Below are 24,117 nucleotides of genomic sequence, written 5' to 3'. Positions count from 1 at the left end.
TTTACCGCGAGGGGCTGTCAAAATAAAGACTTCATGGTAAACACTAAGGTGAGTGTAAAGTCAACATTTTTAACTCCAGTAAATGAGTTATTTTAGTCTTTGTGAGTCCATGGAAACTTCACTTTTATCTCCCGCTGGATCCACATCGTTCGAGGATGGAGACAGGTTAGCTGTTAGCTTCTAGCTAACTAGCACCCGAGTAGACCCCTCCACCCCAAAAACATACTTTGCAGGTCAAAAAACGGCGCAATTGTTTGCCTTTTGAAGTGCTAATGTGCGAGGAGTGTTCAAAAGGAGTCTCTTGAAGAAGTGGCTGACAAGTTAGCATCGCTGACAGTGACGTCATCACCGTCATTGTTTACTGAAACAGAGATGGTGACTGTGCGTTATGATAAACGCGCAAGCGTCGCCAGGCTCTGCTTTTTATCGATAGATTTATCAGATTTAATTTTTTATTATCTATAGCAGGGGTGTCAAAAGTGTGCCCCGGAGGCCATTTGCGGCCCACAGCTAATGTTTTAAAGGCCCACGGCACATTCTAAAAATACTATTAAAATAAACAAAAACATAACAAAAGTGAAATAAAAAAGCTTAAAGGTGAAATGTAATTTAGAAAAAGTTGCAATGTTGATGTGGAAACCTCTTGCTTCCGGGTTTGTTGGATCACTAGTGATGGACATTACAGCCGTGTCCATCTTTGCGAACAATGATTTATTTTTCAATAGAGTGTGCTTTTCAGCCATGTTCAACTTTCTCCACCATCAACAACCTCCTCTCTTTCCCGACCGCTGCCTTTAACAGAGCGACAGGTGATCAGACAAACACTCACAGCTGTGTCATCTACGCACCTGTCACTAATCTCGAAGCCGATCCTGACACACCCTGCTTTGCTGCAGGTCCGAGCGCCATCAAAAACAATGTTATTATGAATTATTGACCTATCCAAGGTTCCGATTACTTCACATAAAATATTCCACTTTGAAAAATATTTTTGGTGGGAGATTTTGCATATTTTGTGTGTTTTCCAGAAAACAAACAAACAAACAAAAACAACATAAAAAAAGCTAAAACATTTTGAAATGAGGAATAGATCTGAAGTTGATTTAGACTCCAGGGATTTAAGAGTTAAATATAAAATGTATGTATGCCCTGGCACACCATTATCATCATTTCATGACCGAAGCAAAACACTTTTTACACTTTTATACTGAAATAAATACACCTACAACTTATTAAATAAAAACATAGAAAAAACTACCAGCGGCGGTAAAGTTTAGATCCATGAAGGAAAGAAAAAGTGAATGAATGTTTATAACTGAATACATTTACATATGTACACACATTTGTTTTCTTTTTTTTTTTAATGAATTAAGTAACGTTTATGACAACCTTTTTCCAAAACACAATATAGAATGTGAGATATAACAGGATAATGCATACGTTTATAATTTTTTTTCAAAACGCTTACAAAAAAGTGGGACCCCAAAACTTTATTGTGGGACCCCATTTTTATGACTTGATGGGGTCCCTGGGACCCCATTTTGTCAACAGAGGAGAAAAAATGCTTTAATTAAATGAATATTTATAAAGCAAGTTCGAGTATCATTGGCAAATTTTCACCTAGTCCCGGCCTTGGCATGCTGCCCGCCTTGGCACGCATATATGTGTCCTCTTTTTGGGATTTCAGAATATGGTCAGCCTACTATATACAGCACACACATACACACACACATAAACAGGCATTTTTTTCTCTCAAGGAATTGTGAAATAAAATCATGTATTCAGGAGATCAACACTGTACTGAAGCCCAGAACACTCTACGCATTTCCCCAGTTTTAGTTTAGAGATTAGGAAAGATTGGCCTGGCCCACTAGGATCCCTCTTTATGTTTGTGAACTTTATAGTCTATACATTTAGACTCTAAATGTATAGACTCAAACACGCGGCCCGCGGGCCAATTGCGGCCCGCAAGACGTTATTTTGCAGCCCCCACCTTAATAAGAAAGTTTAATGTTAGTGCTGCCCGCAAGTTTTAAATGAATGGCACTTGACAGCGCTGTGTGCGGAGCTGAAGGATTCTACCAATCACGGTGTGGTATAAGGCGCTTGACAATGTTGAGGGCGTGCCTTAATGGCACTGCCTTTAGAGTCTCCTAGAAACTGTCACCGCATCATCTTTTTCTCCATACTAACAGCGTGCCGGCCCAGACACATATTGTATGAGGCTTCTGCAGTCACACTGATTGCAAAACATATTTGAGGAACAGCCATACATGTCACACTGAGGGTGGTCATATTTTATTTTATTTATTTTTTAACACTGTTACAAATATGCGCCACTCTGTGAACCCACACCAAACAAGAATGACAAACACATTTCGGGAGAACATCCGCACCGTAAGACAACATAAACACAACAGAACAAATACCCAGAATTCTTTGCAGCACTAACTCTTCCTGGCTACAAAAACACCCCCGCTACCCCCAACCCCGCCCACCTCAACCCCCCACACACACACACCTCAAACCCCCCCCGCCCCTCCATCTCCCGAATTCGGAGGTCTCAAGGTTGGCAAGTATGCATTGACGTCACTTGCGTGATGCAAGCAGAGAAACATTTTGCCGCTTTTCCACGACACCTGCACACGCTCTTCTTCCCTCCCTCCCTGCCTCCCTCGCTCGCCCGCCTGCTCGCTCCCTCCCCCGTTGTAAACAGTCCGGGCGGGGAAGACGAGCTGTCCGGTAGCTTCCAAACCAAAGCACTCCGCCGAAGGAGCGAGCGACAATACAAAAGTGTGGTGCACTGGACCCCAGCGCTGATACTCCGACAGAGAGTCGCTGGGCGAATCAGACGTGTAACACGTTAGTGGTGATGTTAGCCCGTTCGGGGCTAATTGTGCTACCGTGACTGTAAACTCCACGGCGAGTCCCCCGCCCCCCCTCCCGTTGGCTCCAGACAGAGACGATTTTTGATGCACAGGGGCACCCCGACGTGTCTTATTTCATTTAATTTAATTTAATTTAATTTTTATTTATCTCCTTCATTGATGTGCATCTTTGATCGATAGACAATTATACCTCATTTATTCAATTACACATTTACACACCAATGCCTGAGAAGGAGCAGGATGAAGAAAAATCTTATATTTTTCTGCCCCCTTCAACATAATACGTAGTCTTACTTAATGATATCATATAAACCAACAATTACATCCAATATAACGAAAACAAACAAAAAAACACAAGAAGTGCAAAACTTCATGAAGTACAAACCGAACAAAAAAAACAAAAGAAGTAATATACACCTCACGGGATGATACAAAACAAATACAAAACCAGGCAAAAAATAAGTAAAATAATAAATATAAAGCAAAATGTAAACACTTATGGCTGTCCATATGATCTTATTGTTTTGTCTTTATATATTTTTTCAATTGGAATATATTTTTACAATCTTTTATCTTATTGTAAAGAGAATCCCATAGTTCAACCCCCACCACTGATATGCACATTTGTTTTAGAGTTGTCCTTGAATACTGATGTTGGAAATGACCTTTTCTTCTATGCTCTTCATTCTCAGAAGTGATGACAAACATTTTTTGTAAATTTGCTGGTAATGTTTTACTTTTAGCCTTAAACATGACACATAATGTCTGTGACTTTACTAGCTCCTGTAATTTCAATAAACCCGAATTAATAAATAATATGTTAGTGTGTTCTAAGTAATCTACTTTATGAATAATCCTTATAGTTCTTTTCTGTAGTTGATACAGAGAAAGCTGCAGTGCACAAGGAATACAATTTGAAACATCATTATACAACTAGACATGCTGAAGAGTATGCAAAATACCAGGGAGATGAGAGAGTGAACCGGGTTGCAAACTTTAAAACCAGTCTACTGAGGCAACAAGATTTCGTCAAGAAAGCAAGCGAAAAGAGCGATGCAGCAGTCAAAGCTAGCTACATGGTGAGTGAGATGGTTGCTAGGGCGGGATACCATTCAAAGAAGGTGAATTCATTAAAAAGTGCATGTTAGATTTTTTTAAAGAAATATTTTCTTGCTGCCCAGCCTCACCCAGTTTCTGCATCCAGTGGCCCCCAGGTAAATTGAGTTTGAGACCCCTGATTTAGAGTGATGTGATAATCAAACACTCGAGAAGTCTAGACTGAAAGAGTATATAAGAGAATTGACAGAGTGTGTGTACCTTCAGTGCTGAATGATGAGCAGAGGCAGAGTTTGGAGTGTCTTCTTTAGCTCGCTTTTCATTTTTATGTACTCACTGTCCACTGTGTCCAGTTACGTGGAAAATGTTTTCCGTGCCATTTGCTGTTTGACGCCGGTATCATGCTAATTAGCTGCCTGAAAGCGGGTGACTCCACTGTAGAAATAGCCTGCATGTCTTCTAGCACATACGCTGCAATGGCTCTATCAATATTGTCCTGGCTAGCAGGCCCTGTGTTAAAATCCATAGGTGGTGGTGGAGGTGGAGGTGAAGTGGCATCGGAGTCTGTGTCTCTCTTTACTAGCTTCGTTGAAGCATGTTGCTTTTGTAGCTGTTTCAGCAGATTTTAATTGCTGTTTTGGGCAGTAGATAGGATATTTGATCCAAGACACAACTTACATTTAACTAAATTGTTATTTTCTTTGTGCTCGACAAAAGAAAAGTAGTGAGAATATCTCCATGTTAAGAAACTCGACTCCAGCTCCGCCATGATGTCTTGTTAGTAAACACAGACACGCCATGGCCCCCCCAACCCCCCACAAAGTAATGTGTTAGTCCCAACACTGCACTCCAAATCAAAATCAACGTTACAATGCCGTTGTAGTCCGACACTGAAGTCAATAAGCTCCTTCTTTTCCTCTATCCTCTCGTTGTGGGGCAGACTGGCTCGTACATGCACATGCATCCTTCCTCTCTTTTTATAATGACCATAACGATACTTGATTTGTGTAAGACTTAAAAGCAGGTGTTGATAAAATACTTCCCTGCTTTGAGGTGTTACATGATGTTGCTGGTGTACAACCTTTTGTGCTAATAAAAATTTATTTTTTCCCATCTTTATTTACACCAATCACATTTAAGAGTGCAAATCGATAGGTAATATTGATATTGGTGTCAGCATCGATAAAATCCTAACCCTATACGTCCCTACATAGTATTAATGAAACAATATTTGACATTTACCATGATTACTCAAAGCCAAGACCTTGGAAATGTGATAACTTCTGGGGCCAACTACTACGTGGGCCAGAAGACTTTGAGGCAGCCGCAGCAGCTTGAGAAAACTAAAGAAAAACTAACTTCAGTTATTTCCAAAGGTAAAATGCATTGACTTGAATTTGTGTCTCAGCTGAACAGAAAACTCCAAAAAGAAAATCAGTATTTCAGGGAATAGGTAAGAACCCAAATATATTTGATTCTGTGCCATACTTCAAACTCCCCTGAACATTTAGTACACCTGTGCAAAATAATACAAGTGATTTTGTCACAATGTAAAAAAAAAAAGCATCTTTTATGGAATATCTACCCAACCTTTTGCAACATTTGCAGTTAAAGAAACCAGCAAGAAGACTCACTGTGTCACCATGGCGACCTGGTGGGCCTGTCATCAGGCTGTCCTCCCCCTGCTCTCCCTGAGAAGAAACAAAAGGTAACATTCAAGTGCAGTGGAACCTCCATTTACGAACACAACTTTTTGCAAACATTTTTTCATTTGACAACTTTTAAAACGAACGCTTCATTAATTCATTCGTTTTTTTGTGCTGCGATAAGCTTGAGAGGCGGAGCCATTTTGGGGATGTCACATTCTTGTGCGGTACAGTACTCACGGGGCATAGACATTTTGGAGAGGCGGAGCCCCCTACGTCACATTCTGTTTACGCAATCCATCACTGGCTCGCCACTTCTTAGTGTTTCACCGGGGTTTTTTTTTTTCCCATTCACCAAGTTTTGTATATTTTGCTTACTCAAAGTGGGTCTAAAAAAGCCAACAAACCAGCTTGGAAAGTGTGAGTGAGTTGCTGTGGACTTAAACTTAGAGAGGGGAAGAATAGGACACTAGTTTTAAACAGTAGCACACTCCCAGTCCTCTTTCATCCTCCTCTCCCTTCTCCACCTTCATATATACATACATATATATATATATACATATATATATATGTGTGTGTGTGTGTGTGTGTGTGTGTGTGTGTGTGTGTGTGTGTGTGTGTGTGTGTGTATACATAGATAGATTGATATATAGTACTTTATTGATTCCTTCAGGAGAGTTCCCTCAGGAAAATTAAAATTCCAGCAGCAGTGTACAAAATTGAGATCGAATTTAAAAAGTAAATAATGGGGGTATAAATGGAAACAAAATAGAAAAATATTACAATAGAATAAAAATAAAAAGCAACAATGAGAATAAAAATATAACAGTAAAATAAGAATTTAACAAGAGAAACTAGGCAGTAGTAACCATGTTATGGAAAAGTATTGCACTGTTATTGTTTTGCATCCCCTGTCATCCTAGTACCCCCCTCCCCCCCAGAGAGGAGTTGTACAGTCTAATGGCGTGTGGGACAAAGAAGTTTTTTAGTCTATTAGTCTATTAGTGTATGTATGTATATGTATGTATATATACATGTATGTTTATATATATGTATGTATGTATGTATATATATATGTTTATATATATTTATGTATATATATATATATATATATATATATATATATATATATATATATATATATATATATATATATATACATATATATATATGTATGTATGTATGTATGTATGTATGTATGTATGTATATATATATATATATATATATATATATATATATATATATATATATATATATATATATATATATATATATATATATATATATATATATATATATATATATATATATATATGTATGCGTATATTAGGGGTGTAACGGTACGTGTATTTGTATTGAACCGTTTCGGTACGGGGGTTTCGGTTCGGTTCGCAGGTGTACCGAACGAGTTTCTAAGCTAAAGTCTTAACAAGCTGCTTTGCTCCTTCGGCCTCTGTCTCAGCACCCAGCATTGTCCCACCCACACAACCATCTGATTGGTTACAAACAGAGCGGTAACAGCCAATCAGCAGTGCGTATTCAGTGCAGTAACAGCCAATCAGCAGTGCGTATTCAGAGCGCATGTCATCAGCGCTTCAGCGTCGATCAGATAGGTGTTTAGCAGGTAAGCATCAGGCAGCGGACTCTTCCCAAATGATAATAACCACATCCCTGTCAACTACTAGTAACATCTCTATGAGCCCGTCGACCTTCTAGAAACTTAAACTGCAGCTCAGCTCGCTCGCAGTCCTGGCTTCAGGTGAAGGCTAACTAGTTTTTAGCGTAACGTTAGCTCATTTTGCGGTGTGTGTGTGCGTGCGTGCGTGCGTGCGTGTGTGTGTGTGTGTGTGTGTGTGTGTGTGTGTGTGTGTGTGTGTGTGTATACATAGATAGATTGATAGATTGATATATAGTACTTTATTGATTCCTTCAGGAGAGTTCCCTCAGGAAAATTTAAATTCCAGCAGCAGTGTACAAAATTGAGATCGAATTTAAAAAGTAAATAATGGGGGTATAAATGGAAACAAAATAGAAAAATATTACAATAGAATAAAAATAAAAAGCAACAATGAGAATAAAAATATAACAGTAAAATAAGAATTTAACAAGAGAAACTAGGCAGTAGTAACCATGTTATGGAAAAGTATTGCACTGTTATTGTTTTGCATCCCCTGTCATCCTAGTACCCCCCTCCCCCCCAGAGAGGAGTTGTACAGTCTAATGGCGTGTGGGACAAAGAAGTTTTTTAGTCTATTAGTCTATTAGTGTATGTATGTATATGTATGTATATATACATGTATGTTTATATATATGTATGTATGTATGTATATATGTATGTATGTATATATATATGTTTATATATATTTATGTATATATATATATATATATATATATATATATATATATATATATATATATATATATATATATATATATATATATATATATATATATATATATATATATACATATATATATATGTATGTATGTATGTATGTATGTATGTATGTATGTATATATATATATATATATATATATATATATATATATATATATATATATATATATATATATATATATATATATATATATATATATATATATATATATATATATATATATATATATATATCTATATATATATATATATATATATATATATATATATATATGTATGCGTATATTAGGGGTGTAACGGTACGTGTATTTGTATTGAACCGTTTCGGTACGGGGGTTTCGGTTCGGTTCGCAGGTGTACCGAACGAGTTTCTAAGCTAAAGTCTTAACAAGCTGCTTTGCTCCTTCGGCCTCTGTCTCAGCACCCAGCATTGTCCCACCCACACAACCATCTGATTGGTTACAAACAGAGCGGTAACAGCCAATCAGCAGTGCGTATTCAGTGCAGTAACAGCCAATCAGCAGTGCGTATTCAGAGCGCATGTCATCAGCGCTTCAGCGTCGATCAGATAGGTGTTTAGCAGGTAAGCATCAGGCAGCGGACTCTTCCCAAATGATAATAACCACATCCCTGTCAACTACTAGTAACATCTCTATGAGCCCGTCGACCTTCTAGAAACTTAAACTGCAGCTCAGCTCGCTCGCAGTCCTGGCTTCAGGTGAAGGCTAACTAGTTTTTAGCGTAACGTTAGCTCATTTTGCGGTGTGTGTGTGCGTGCGTGCGTGCGTGCGTGTGTGTGTGTGTGTGTGTGTGTGTGTGTGTGTGTGTGTGTGTGCGTGTGTGTGCCTACATGAACTCCCTGGTGTTCAGGGATGAATAGTCTCTCCTATTGCTATTGTACTATTTTTTCAGCTATAGTTACATTAATCATTAGTAATGGAGCAGCCTAGTTTTGAATGGCAGGGTCCCTGCTATCACATGTTGATAAAAATATAACATTTACATAATGCAAATCAACTACAGGCTTTCCAAATGCTGTAATAAATTAAGCATGATGAGTTGACTTGAAACTGTTTAATGTTGCACTTTTTATATGTAATAGAAAAGTTTTGTCATTGTATTTAATCTGAGCAACAACTTGAGGCAGTTTAATGTTAATTAACATGGGCAGAATTATTATAGTGTTCCCAATGTTAAAAGGATAAAGCCATTGTTTACAAATTTGGTAAATAAATAACCAAAAAATTATTATTATGTTGTTTTCTTACTGAACCGAAAATTAACCGAACCGTGACCTCTAAACCGGGGTACGTACCGAACCGAAATTTTTGTGTACCGTTACACCCCTAATGTGTGTATATATATATATATATATATATATATATATATATATATATATATATATATATATATATATATATATATATATATATATATATATATATATATATATATATATATATATATACATATATGGCCAGTGTGTGATGAGCATACCTCAACTTTCTCAGTCTTTGTTGCCACTTCTGCCAGCTTTTTTGAAACATGTTGCAGGCATCAAATTTCAAATGAGTTAATATTTGCACAAAATAACAAAGTTTACCAGTATGAATGTTTAATATCTACCAGTTCGAACGTTAAGTATCTTGTCTTTGTAGTCTATTCAATTGAATATACTGGTTTTAGGTTTTGTATTTCATAGCACAGGTGATTTCATCATTCTAAGCGCTAAAACCCACAGTGATGAGTCAATGTCTTTATTAGATACTTAATAGCAGACATGTGAAGGATTTCACCAGTCATGTGTTACACACGTGTCAAACCAAACAATGCAAAGACAAAACCTCTGCAAGAGGCCAGGACAGACTGACACCTGAAGGATTAAGTCTGACAGATGTAGTTATCTGATCTTTTGCATGCTGGGCTTGCAGGCTCAAATGATCAAGATTAGTAAACAATGCAATTGTATAAAAAAACGCCAGATGGCCCAAATATCTTCCCTCAAATTAGCTGTGGACTATTATCCGGTTTCTTGTGTAGTCCTGCATTCTTCCCAGTAAACAGGAAGTTTGTACTCTCAGTTGAGGTTGGTTGTACATTTCAACAACACAATGACAATTAGACGCGCCTTAGTTGGCGTCCCCAAACAGGAATGGACAAACAGCGAGACAAACTCAATTAGGAACACGAACAGGTCTCAACGTACCTTTTCACCCTTAGGTCCAGGTGGTCCTTGGGAGCCTTGCAGTCCTTTGTGACCCTATGACAAGAACAACTCAGACTCAAACAGTCACCATTTCAGCACAACTTCATCATTTCTGTTGAATTTTAAATTCTAGGGGTAGTTAAAGCAAAATGAGGTGTAGGGTTGTCTGCACATGCTGTGCGTAGGGCCCCGCCATCCGTGAGGGGCCCCATTTCGCATAGCAAATGTCAATTATTGAAAGACAGCAAACCTATTCTTAGCCCCTCCTTGCTGCGCCATTGCCACTGTCTCCCATGGTGCGCCACTCATGCACTTTTTTATTTTGTATTTATTTTTATTTTTGTAGTATTATTTTTTTTATTGAATACAAAACATATATCCACAATGTAGATACAATGCAAGGCACTTTCAACGTATTTAACAATTTTGAACAAAATATGACTCCCACGGTGCGCCACTAATGCACTTTTTTTTTTTTTTTTCATTTAAATGTTTGTTTTTTTAATTTAATTAAAAACATATATCCACAATGTAGATAAAACTCAAGGCACTTTCAACATATTCAACAATTTTGAACAAATTATGACTCCCACGGTGTGCCACTAATGCACTTTTTTTTATTTTTTTAAAATTTGTATATTTGTATTATTTTTATTGAACAACAAACATGTATCAATGTACATAAAAGTCAAGGCACTTTCAACATACTCAACAATTTTGAGCAAATTATGACTAACAAAACATGTCAATGTAAAAATAAAAGCAAATACAAATAGAGTATTAAAAATAGGGATAAAACAAAAAGACATAAAAGGGATAATTTAAATCACTTTAAATTTTTTCGTTAAAGATATCAATTTAAGGGTTTTTGTACTTTTAATCATTTTCCAAGATTTATTTGATCATTTGAAACCATTAAGCCAATTAGAAAATGTAGGTTTTACTTTCAGAAATCGACATTTATGTATAAAAAATGTTGCTTGAAGCATAATAATAATACTACATAATAAACCTGTCTGGTCAGCTAGACATACTGCGTTCCCTGATGGGAAGTGAGGCACAAACGTTTGATAATTTATGTTTTAATTATGTGTAATTTATTCTGCATGGAAAATAACTGTTAATTAGGTCCAAAACATGTCTGCACAACTATTACAATTCTCTGGGGTAAATAGAAATGAAATAAAAATACATTGAGGAATAAGCATCTAAAAATGTTAAGTTAGATTTTTTAGATGCCAAAGAGATAAAAAAGATTGAACATTTTAAAAATGTTTGATATATTTATTATTATTATTGTTGACATTATTTAACATTATAATTTTTATCGAATATTATTACAGATTATATAAATAGCAATAGTACTAAAATAATACATCATTTATTCAATTAGATAATTTTATATTATATATATTTTTGGGTGATGTCATAAACATGGCAACTATTTCAGCAAATCATCCTTAGAAGAAGACTTCGCTATTGGAAAATAAATGAAGAAGAAGTTGCACATGAATGTATGAAGAAACCAGTGGTTCTTAACCGGGGTCTAATTTTTCCACTACAAATATTAACACTGAATTAGTGATCTACCTCTTGGTTTTAATGTAATTCAATAATTATATCCAACATACTTACAGTTTAACAGGCTAAACCTTGTAAAATGAAATGAAAGCATGTGTTTATCACAGAGATTATTTTTATCAAGACTTAGGTCAGGCTGATTAGAAAAATAAATACTAACCAAATATACTGCAAAAAAAGGGAAATAAATTGATATACAACTACGCAATGCTAAAATGAATAAATTCAAATAAATTAATAATAAATAACAATAATATATGTTTCTTAAGTAAACTATTTAAGTGCAAATGAAAATACAGCTTCACCATTTTAGTCATAATTTTTTGCGCTTAAGAAATTTCTCTGACTTTAGCTCGAGACTTCTTCTGTCTGTTTGATATTGTCATTACTGCCACAAGTGGTGGAAAAGTGTATTACAACTGAGTACCATACGGACCATGGTTAAGAAACACTCCACTAAACTGTGTCGATAAAAAAACGTGTTGGTCGATGATAATGATTTTATTTGAGTCGCCCCACTGGAAAAGATTCCCTTTGAAAATGTGCTGCAGTTGTGATTACCTCATAGCCCGATATCCCCGGGTTTCCCTGTGGGCCCATTCTTCCAGGAGCACCCTGGAGACATAATTTCCCATTTAGGACAATGAAGTCCAAACTGGTTCTAGAGCTGAAAGATGTCTTACCAGCGGTCCCATGGTTCCTCTTGCTCCCTTCAGTCCAACACACCCTGACGGCCCCTGCTCGCCCACTGGTCCACTCTCCCCCAGGTGACCTTGGTGACCTTTGACCCCCTGGTGAGATGCAATCAATAACGATGTTTGTATTCAGTGGCCGTCATATTATTTGTTAGGGGTAGGGTTGTACGGTATACCGGTACTAGTACAGTACCGCGATACTAATTAATCATAATCGGTGCTATACCGCCTCTAAAAAGTACCGGTCCCCCACCCTCCTGCCCACCTGTCGTCATCACGTCGTGACATTACTGGTTTTACAAGCAGAGGAGCATGTTCGGCAGCGCACACACACAGAGTACTTACAAGCAGACAAAGGGAGAATGGACGTATTTTGGTGTAAAAAGTAAAGATAAAGGTGAAGTTATAACACTGAAACACCCTCAGGAAGAGGTGCTTTAAAACGTGGCTAGCTAGCTAGCAGCTAACATCCATCTGCAGTCGCTAATCACTAATCCTGGACTCCATGGCGACAAATAAGGTAAGTGTCTTACAAGTAGCATTATCACTGGAGAACGAGGAATATCTAAACATGCTTCACTACACACCCTAGGAGGATACAATAGCTCACTGGCGTCACAATGTTAACAGTGGATCTACACCTGACATCCACTGTAATGATACCAAATGCAATAGTGTATCTAGTCGATACTACTATGATTACATCAATAGTTTTTAGCATCACAAAATCATTTTTCCTTTTTGTAAAATTCATATTATGTTTATAAACTCAGTAAATACGTCCCTGGACACATGAGGACTTTATATGACCAATGTATGATCCTGTAACTACTTGGTATCAAACCGATACTTAAATGTGTGGTATCATCCAAAACTAATGTAAAGTATCAAAGAAGAGAAGAATACGTGATTATTACATTTGAACAGAAGTGTAGATAGAACACGTTAAAACAGAAAATAAGCAGATATTAACAGTAAATGAACAAGTGGATTAATAATACATTTTTACAGTTTGTCCCTCATAATGTAGACAAAATAATAGGTAGATAAATGACACAATATGTTACTGCATACGTCAGCAGACTAATTAGGAGTCTTTGTTTGTTTACTTACTATTAAAAGACAAGTTGTCTAGTATGTTCACTATTTTATTTAAGGACTAAATTACAATAATAAACATATGTTTCATGTTCACTAAGATTTATTGTTCCAATAAAGACAATAATGAAATTTTTTGTGGTCCCCTTTATTTAAAAAAGTACCAAAGTACCGAAAATACAATTTGGTACAAGTACCAAAATATTGGTATCAGGACAACACTAGTTAGGGGTGCGCCAAAGAATCAATTTGCAGCCGAATTGCGATTCTTATTCATTGGCATTCTTAATCGATTCATCATTTAAAAAAAAAAAAAATGTTGGTACGTAAAAATAGTTTTTTTAGGCCATCTCCATGAAACCAGAAGGACCTGTTCTAACCTCTAACCAGTTTGGAAAAAGTTTCCTTATAGTTATCATAACAAATTGCGGCAATCTGGAATTGTGTCGAGTCCAGAATCGAATCGAATCGAATCGTTAGGTACCCAAAGAGTCACACCCTTAATATTTGTACAGTTTTCTCCATGACCTGGACCAGGGCGAGCACAAAGAACGAGGACAGACAAACCTTGTCTCCTGGTTTTCCCCCTTGGCCCAAAGTTCCTGCTTTACCCTCTTCACCCTGTCAAAGGATTACAAGCTTCAGTGGACCAAAGGAGACCCTTCATGAGACCAAGGTGATGGAGGACTCACCCTCACTCCTGACAGACCTGGAGGCCCACAGGGTCCTTCCTCTCCTTTCTGGCCCACTTCACCCGCTTCTCCTTGGGAACCTTCCAGACCAGCGTCCCCCTTTTCACCCTGAGGAGACCATGGTATAAATAGGAAGATTTACTGTGGACAAATGGAAGAACTTCTGTAAAGACGGAGGACTTAAAGCTGATAAACAGAAAACAAATATTACACACCTTTTAATTACTGTCAATTCTGGACTATACTTTTTTTCCCTACGCTTTGAACCCCACAGCTAACTTATGGATTTTTCATAAATCAAATAGTTAATAAAAAACGCAGCAGACACACTGATAGGGTGTGTTGTTGTTTGTGGAGAGTGTCCTTCCATTTAGTCGTTTCAACCGTAAGTCAAATTGCCGTTCAGTCTTCCGGCCGTCCATAGCGTTACTACTCGTATAGGTTCCCTATTCATCACTCCAAGCAATGTTTGTAAGATTTGCAATATAACTAAATCAATTCTTACTTACTAAACCGTCCCATGTGTGATGTCTGTAGGAGTGTTTTCATGTATAAATGTACGTGCTTTCACAATGTAATAAAGCTAGCGTCATTAGCATCAGCTGATATGCTAACACGTTTACGAGTGTCTGTGTTAGTATTATTAACTTACAATGGTATTCTTTTTGTATCGTTTCAGTTTCACAGATTCTTCAGTAAATTCGCCAAAACGTCACCGTGGAGTTGAGTCTGTTAAACTGATTGGAGAGCTAGCTTGATGATGACTTCCGTTTAGTTTGTTTAGCCATTTTACTGCCGTGTTACAGACACCGCTTGGAGACAATTAGGGTTTGTAAATTAACATTTACATAGTTGTTTACCTTATCGAGAGAAATTATTTGTTTTGTTTGCTCTTAGCTGACTAGCTAGTGAGCTCACTAGTCACCAGGTTACCGTGTCTATAGCAGTTCTTCTCCAAATACTGGGGTTACGGTGTGGTGCGATGCCAGTATGGAGCGCGTGGGGCCCCAGGAAAAATGCTTTATCAGTATCACGCTTCAAACCCCACTTTGAAAAACTGTGCTCTACAAAACTTGCTCATTCTTTAATGTTAATAAGGATTTAGTGTTATGCAGAGGTGTACTTCCAACAATTTGATCGACAAATGATACCATTTATAGTCGTGGAGGGTGCAAGAAAAGTTGTAACAGAAAATAATTGAGAAGCACTGGTCTGTAACGACCACTCACGGAACACGGCAAACATGGCCACTATACGTAGGTAGGTGGCCATCTTGAATTTGTGGCGTGTGTGATTGGCGAATAGAAATAGCAATGTTGTGTGTGATTGGCGAACAGAAATAGCAATGTTGTGTGTGATTGGCGAATGGAAATAGCAGTGTTGTGTGTGATTGGCGAGTATAAATAGCAATGTTTTGTGTGGTTGGCGAGTAGAAAAAGCAATGTTGTGTCTGATTGGCGAATAGAAATAGCAATGTTGTGTGTGATTGGCGAATGAAAATAGCAATGTTGTGTGTGATTGGCGAATAGAAATAGCAATGTTGTGTCTGATTGGCGAATAGAAATAGCAGTGTTGTGTGTGATCGGCGAGTATAAATAGCAATGTTTTGTGTGGTTGGCGAGTAGAAATAGCAATGTTGTGTCTGATTGGCGAATATAAATAGCAATGTTATGTGTGATTGGAGAATGAAAATAGCAGTGTTGTGTGTGATTGGCGAGTATAAATAGCAATGTTTTGTGTGGTTGGCGAGTAGAAATAGCAATGTTGTGTGTGATTGGCGAATAGAAATAGCAATGTTGTGTCTGATTGGCGAATAGAAATAGCAATGTTGTGTGTGATTGGCGAATGAAAATAGCAGTGTTGTGTGTGATTGGCGAGTATAAATAGCAATGTTTTGTGTGGTTGGCGAGTAGAAATAGCAATGTTGTGTGTGATTGGCGAATAGAAATAGCAATGTTGTGTGTGATTGGCGAATGAAAATAGCAGTGTTGTGTGTGATTGGCGAGTATACATTGCAATGTTTTGTGTGGTTGGCGAGTAGAAATAGCAATGTTGTGTCTGATTGGCGAATAGAAATAGCAATGTTGTGTGTGATTGGCAAATAGAAATAGCAATGTTGTGTGTGATTGGCGAATAGAAATAGCAATGTTTTGTGTGATTGGCGAATGGAAATAGCAATGTTGTGTGTGATTGGCGAATGAAAATAGCAATGTTGTGTGTGATAGGCGAACCGAAATAGCAATGTTGTGTGTGATTGGCGAATAGAAATAGCAATGTTGTGTGATTGGCGAATAGAAATAGCAATGTTGTGTGTGATTGGCAAATAGAAATAGCAATGTTGTGTGTGATTGGCGAATAGAAATAGCAATGTTGTGTGTGATTGGCGAATGGGAATAGCTATGTTGTGTGTGATTGGCGAATGGAAATAGCAATGTTGTGTGTGATTGGCGAATGGAAATAGCAATGTTGTGTGTGATTGGCGAATAGAAATAGCAATGTCGTGTGTGATTGGCGAATAGAAATAGCAATGTTGTGTGTGATTGGCGAATAGAAATAGCAATGTTGTGTGTGATTGGCGAATAGAAATAGCAATGTCGTGTGTGATTGGCGAATAGAAATAGCAATGTTGTGGTGTAAAGTTGGGACTGTAGGATGTTGTTTAGGGGACGGCGTGGCGAAGTTGGTAGAGTGGCCGTGCCAGCAATCGGAGGGTTGCTGGTTACTGGGGTTCAATCCCCACCTTCTACCATCCTAGTCACGTCCGTTGTGTCCTTGGGCAAGACACTTCACCCTTGCTCCTGATGGCTTCTGGTTAGCGCCTTGCATGGCAGCTCCCACCATCAGTGTGTGAATGTGTGTGTGAATGGGTGAATGTGGAAATACTGTCAAAGCGCTTTGAGTACCTTGAAGGTAGAAAAGCGCTATACAAGTATAACCCATTTATCATTTATTATCATTTATGGGGCCTTGCTGGGACATGTCGACACTTTGATGAAAGAATGAGGTCAGGACTTGGTAGAACTTTATTCATGTGTGTCAGATCTTTTTCACTTCCTGTCTGTTATTTGGCATCTGTCTGCTATCTGAATGGAACAAAGGAAGAAGAATGGTTGCTAGCTTAAGAAGTAGGTTTACATCAGGGGTCACCAACGTGGTGCCCGCGGGCACCAGGTAGCCCGTAAGGACCAGATGAGTAGCCCGCTGGCCTGTTCTAAAAATAGCTCAAATAGCAGCACTTACCAGTGAGCTGCCTCTATTTTTTAAATTTTATTTATTTACTAGCAAGCTGGTCTCGCTGTGCTCGACATTTTTAATTCTAAGAGAGACAAAACTCAAATAGACTTTGAAAATCCAAGAAAATATTTTAAGACTTGGTGTTCACTTGTTTAAATAAATTATTATTATTTTTTTTTACTTTGCTTCTTATAACTTTCAGAAAGACAATTTTAGAGAAAAAATACAACCTTAAAAATGATTTTAGGATTTTTAAACACATATACCTTTTTACCTTTTAAATTCCTTCCTCTTATTTCCTGACAATTTAAATCAATGTTGAAGTAAATAAAAAAAAAAATTATTGTAAAGAATAATAAATACATTTTAATTTAATTCTTCATTTTAGCTTCTGTTTTTTCGACGAAGAATATTTGTGAAATATTTCTTCAAACTTATCATGATTAAAATGCAAAAAAATTATTCTGGCAAATCTAGAAAATCTGTAGAATCAGATTTAAATCTTATTTCAAAGTCTTTTGAATTTCTTTTACATTTTTTGTTCTGGAAAATCCAGAAGAAATAATGATTTGTCTTTGTTAGAAATATAGCTTGGTCCAATTTGTTATATATTCTAACAAAGTGTAGATTGGATTTTAACCTATTTAAAACATGTCATCCAAATTCTAAAATTAATCTTAATCAGGAAAAATTAGTAATGATGTTCCATAAATTATTTTTTAAATTTTTTCAAAAAGATTCGAATTAGCTAGTTTTTCTCTTCTTTTTTTCGGTTGAATTTTGAATTTTAAAGGGTCGAAATTGAAGATAAACTATGTTTCAAAATTTAATTGTCATTTTTTTCGTGTTTTCTCCTCTTTTAAACCGTTCAATTTAAGTGTAAATATCATTAATTATTAATAATAACATAGAGTTAAAGGTAAATTGAGCAAATTGGCTATTTCTGGCAATTACCAAACTGGGTAGCCCTTCGCATTAATCAGTACCCAAGAAGTAGCTCTTGGTTTCAAAAAGGTTGGTGACCCCTGGTTTACATGTTGCTTGAGTTTAGCTTCAACTGAAATGAGTTAGCATGTCAGCTGCACATGACATCACACACTAGGGTTGTCCCGAGACCATTGTTTTGGTACCGGTACAAAAATGTATTTCGATACTTTTCGATACTTTTCTAAATAAAGGGGACCACAAAAAATGTCATTATTGTCTTTATTTGAACAAAACATCTTAGTGTACATGAAACATATGTTTATTATTGTAATTTAGTCCTTAAATAAAATAGTGAACATACTAGACAACTTGTCTTTTAGTAGTAAGTAAACAAACAAAGACTTCTAATTAGTCTGCTGACGTATGCAGTAGCATATTGTGTCATTTATCTACCTAATATTTTGTCTACATTATGAGGGACAAACTGTAAAAATGTATTATTAATCGACTTGTTCATTTACTGTTAATATCTGCTTATTTTCTGTTTTAACATGCTCTGTCTACACTGTTAAAATGTAATAATCACTTATAATTATCTTCTTTGATACTTTACATTAGTTTTGGATGATACCACACATTTAGGTATCGATCCTATACCAAGTAGTTACAGGATCATACATTGGTTCTATTCAAAGTCCTCATGTGTCCAGGGACATATTTCCTGAGTTTATAAAAATAAGAATGAAAAAAAAAGGAAAAAAGATTTTGTGATGCTAAAAAATATCGATGTAATCATAGTAGTATCGACTAGATACGCTCTTGTACTTGGTATCATTACAGTAGATGTCAGGTGTAGATCCACCCATGGCGTTTGTTTACATTGTGACGCTGGTCAGCTATTGTATCCTCCTAGGGTGTGTAGTGAAGCATGTTTAGCTATTCCTCGTCCTCCAGTGATAATGATAATTGTAAGAAATATACCAGCACTTTACTAGCATCGGTGTACGGTACAACCCTATCACACACAGAGACAATTGTACACAAGTACCAGTGACGTGTATTGGCCAATAATACTAATGTCCACAGGATGTAAGCGTGGTCCTTACTGTAAATTCTGAGCTATCTGGCTAGTCAGGGGGCGCAGCCATCAAAGACGCAGCGATACTGAGTGCGTGGCTAATTTTGAAGGCGGGGTGTGTCTGCAGAAGTTGCACAAACCAGTTCATATCGTAGCAAGTGTTAATATTAGTGGCCGCTGTCAGTAGACTCACTCTAAAATTCACCATTGTGAAGATGTATGGTAGGGTTATTAGCGGCGACCACAGCAAACGTAAAGCCTCAGGACTGAGGAGAAAGTGTTTGATAAGAGGGAACAGTTTGAAGGAAAAGGCGTTGATGACAGAATTAGTCATTGTTTATATTTAACTTCATGGGTTATCTGGTGGCACAGGCTTTAGTTACTTACCTTTTAGGATTTCTTAGTGGAAAAAAATGTAACCCTGATTTTTTATTGTTATACAATTAATATTGCCTTTCTATGGACATATGTTGCACTATTTTGTTACTGTCATGGAAAAATATACTTTATTTATTTTTTTTGTCAATGAACAAGAAACCTGACTCCAGTTGTTACTGTGTTGTTGTTAACTGTAATGCACAATCGTATTAGCTTGGTTCTATCACACTCATTTCTGGATGTTCAGATGCTTGGATTTGCTTGTTTTCTATCAATAAAATCATTGAAAATGTGAAATATCAATATATTCCAAATTGTTTTTGTTCTCCGCGATGATTCAAAGTGTTTGCATGGGTCAGAATTAGAGTAAGAAGTGTATTTGTACCTAAAAAATTGTTACCGGTAGGTATAAAAATATCAGTGAACATTATCCTCATCTCTACTATGGATTTGTATATTTTTAATAATGTCGAAATTTTGTTGTGTACAATTATTTTCTTCTCACAAAATCTTGGGTGTAAATATAAATATATATGCAGTATTTATGTGTGTGTATGTATATGTATATACTGTGTATGTAGTATTTTTGTGTGTTTATGAATATGTATATACTGTATATGTATGTATATATGTATGTATATGTGTATATAAATATATATATATAAATATATATATATATGTATGTATGTGTATATATGTATGTACGCATGTATTGTATGTATGTGTATATGTACGTGTATTTATATTTGTGCATGTATATATATATAATGTGTGTGTGTGTATATATATATATATATATATATATATATATATATATATATACACACATATATACACATATATATATATACACACATATATACACATATATACATACATACACACATATATGTATATGTGTGTGTCTATATATATATATATATATATATATATATATATATATATATATATATATATACATATATATATATATATATATATATATATATATATATATATATATATGTATGTATGTATGTATATATGTGTATATATGTGTATGTATATATATATATATATGTGTGTGTGTGTATATAAGTGTGTGTGTATATATATATATATATATTTATATATATATATATATATGTGTGTATGTATATATATATATATATGTGTGTGTATGTATATATATATATATATATATATATATATATATATATATATATATATATATATATATATATATATATATATATATATATATATATATATATATATATATATATATATATATATATATATATATATATATATATATATATATAATACCTGGGATTTATATAGCGCTTTTCTAAGCACCCAAAGTCGCTTTACATGTTTTAAAAACCCGTCATTCATTCACACCTGGTGGTGGTAAGCTACTTTCGTAGCCACAGCTGCCCTGGGGTAGACTGACGGAAGCGTATATATATATATATATATATATATATATATATATATATATATATATATATATATACTACCGTTCAAAAGTTTGGGGTCACCCCAACAATTTTGTGGAATAGCCTTCATTTCTAAGAACAAGAATAGACTGTCGAGTTTCAGATGAAAGTTCTCTTTTTCTGGCCATTTTGAGCGTGTAATTGACCCCACAAATGTGATGCTCCAGAAACTCAATCTGCTCAAAGGAAGGTCAGTTTTGTAGCTTCTGTAACGAGCTAAACTGTTTTCAGATGTGTGAACATGATTGCACAAGGGTTTTCTAATCATCAATTAGCCTTCTGAGCCAATGAGCAAACATATTGTACCATTAGAACACTGGAGTGATAGTTTCTGGAAATGGGCCTCTATACACCTATGTAGATATTGCACCAAAAACCAGACATTTGCAGCTAGAATAGTCATTTACCACATTAGCAATGTATAGAGTGTATTTCTTTAAAGTTAAGACTAGTTTAAAGTTATCTTCATTGAAAAGTACAGTGCTTTTCCTTCAAAAATAAGGACATTTCAATGTGACCTCAAACTTTTGAACGGTAGTGTATATATATATATATATATATATATATATATATATATATATATATATATATATATATATATATATATATATATATATATATATATATATATATATATATATATATATATATATATATATATATATATATATATGTATATATATATATATGTATATATATATGTATATATATATGTGTGTGTGTGTATATATCAGTGATGTGCAGTCACTGGAGGCAGGTGAGGCAGGGCCTCACCTGCCATCATGGAAAGAAAAAAAATGTAAAAAGAAAAAAAAAAATTAAATTGTTATATGTATCCAGTGATTATACTATAAAGTTATTTTCCATTTAACTTCACCAGTTTTAGATTATTTTTATTCAAAATCTCTGAATTTTCACATTTGCCGTTCAAATACTGAGAAGAGACTTGCTGTGATCAGCAGCCAGTTGAGGCACGTCACTCAGTTGTGCCTCAACATGGATTGCGGACTCGGCTAACTGGTGGATCTGTTCCCAAATCATAGAAGCATGCTCTACGCAACCAGGAAAACCTGGAATCCCGGCTTTCTGGCAGCTGGTGTCAATGTAGTTGTTCTCCGTGAGGTAGGTAGTCATTCTTCTCGCCATCACAGAAAAGAAGACTTTGCCCTCCACATTCAGTAGGGCTATGCTCCAGAACTGCTCAATGGTCTTAACGTTCTGTTGTTTGGGAATAGAAACTGCCACTGCCCTCTGCCATTCGGATGGTATGGTCTGCTTAGTCCAGGCAATTCTCATCAGGGTCCATAACAGCTTCAACACTCCTGGGCAGTTCTTATACAGCCTGTACGTTATTCCGTTCGGGCCTGGTGTTGAAGCAGACCTTGCCCGCTGGATCACCTGCCTGACCTCGCTGAGCTTGGGTGGTGATGTATCAAACAGGGCTGATGGTTCTGAGGGTCTGGGCACATACCCTGGGGAGCCTAGCGGGTTGTTCCTTGCTGGGTCACTGTACTGAGTGCGGATGTGCTCCTCCAGTTCTTCTTTGGAGATATCCAGGGTTCCACTTGTCTTCTCCATAAGGAGCCCGCGTGCATGCCGGAATGGATTCCTGAAGAAACTTGACCTTTCTTTCTCTTTCCTTTTTCTCCGTTTTCTGATAAGTTCTGCCCTCCGGAGGTTAGCGAGGCGTCTTCTGATCTCATCCCAGAGAGCTTTCAGGCCCTCCTTCTCAGACTCCTCTGCCTTCCTCCAACGCTTGCTGAGCTGCCTTCTGTTTGCCACCAGGTCATCAATCTCTTTCTCCCTCCTGCTCTTTGGTCTTATTGTGGCCTCTCTGATGGTCACCTCGCCATACCTGTTGCTGCATTCTTCATAGAGGATGTCCGCGAACAGGTTTAACTTGGCTACCACTGACCCGCGCAGCGCATTCTGCAGCAGCCTGCTGAGATGTTCATCCAACTTTCTCCACTCCTCTGTCTTGTTGGCCTTTGGCCACTTGATCTTGTTCCTTCGGAGTGGGTTCTTCAGGTTCCTGGCTCTTTGACTTGATTCTATTCTTGGGTCGCTTGGGGGTGCTACTGGATTCACTTCTTGGGGCTCGTTGACATCCCTTTCTTCTTCCTCCCTCCTTTCCTCCTGTTCTACCTCTGCAACATTGGGCCCGTTGGCACTGTAGTTGTCTACCCGGCCTTGGATCCCATTTGTCTGACCTGCCCTTACCGGGGCAGTGCAAGGTTGCATCAGACTCCCACCACCACACTTCATCTTTCCCATGTGGTCGGCGATCGGCAGACGGAGTCACCCTCTATAAGGAGACACCCCAGATCCTAAATAGATGGGCTGAACATTTCAACACTCTCCTTAACTCCGAAAATCCCTCTGACCCGGACATTTTCACCAATTTCCCAACCAATCCCCCTGTCGACCACCTGGACTCCCAGCCTACCTTTGCTGAGGTCCTAAAAGCCATCAAGGGCCTAAAAAACAACAAAAGCCCAGGCCCTGACGCCCAGCTGAGGTGCTGAAGTTTGGTGGCTATCTCCTCACCCGCCGGCTTCACCAATTGATTGACTCCATCTGGTCCTCTGAAGCCATCCCCCAGGAATGGAAGGATGCTGTTATAATAACCATCTTTAAGAGGAAAGGTGACAAAGCCGACTGTGGAAACAGCAGAGGAATTTCCTTGCTCTCGGTTGCTGGGAAAGTTCTTGCCCGGGTCATGCTCTCTCGTTTAGTTACTCACATCTCTGAGAACATC

The 24,117-nt window shown here is 36.9% G+C and overlaps 1 protein-coding gene across 1 annotated transcript in view; it reads right to left on the bottom strand.

Moving 5' to 3' along the window:
• Positions 1 to 24,117, bottom strand: part of LOC133652217 (collagen alpha-1(XXVII) chain B-like) — a 276,843-nt gene that overhangs the window by 36,507 nt on the left and 216,219 nt on the right. The window contains exons 37-42 of the mRNA XM_062050720.1: positions 14,262 to 14,369; positions 14,137 to 14,190; positions 12,460 to 12,567; positions 12,338 to 12,391; positions 10,196 to 10,249; positions 5,579 to 5,635 (exon numbers count right to left, since the gene is read on the bottom strand). Of these exons, the coding sequence (XP_061906704.1) occupies positions 5,579 to 5,635; positions 10,196 to 10,249; positions 12,338 to 12,391; positions 12,460 to 12,567; positions 14,137 to 14,190; positions 14,262 to 14,369 (435 nt within the window). The remainder of the gene's footprint in view (positions 1 to 5,578; positions 5,636 to 10,195; positions 10,250 to 12,337; positions 12,392 to 12,459; positions 12,568 to 14,136; positions 14,191 to 14,261; positions 14,370 to 24,117) is intronic.

This window comes from Entelurus aequoreus, linkage group LG06 (genome assembly GCF_033978785.1).
Source record: "Entelurus aequoreus isolate RoL-2023_Sb linkage group LG06, RoL_Eaeq_v1.1, whole genome shotgun sequence".
Lineage (NCBI taxonomy): Eukaryota > Metazoa > Chordata > Actinopteri > Syngnathiformes > Syngnathidae > Entelurus > Entelurus aequoreus.
Note: the sequence above shows the minus strand (reverse complement) of the source record. Positions and strands in the feature narration are given on the sequence as shown.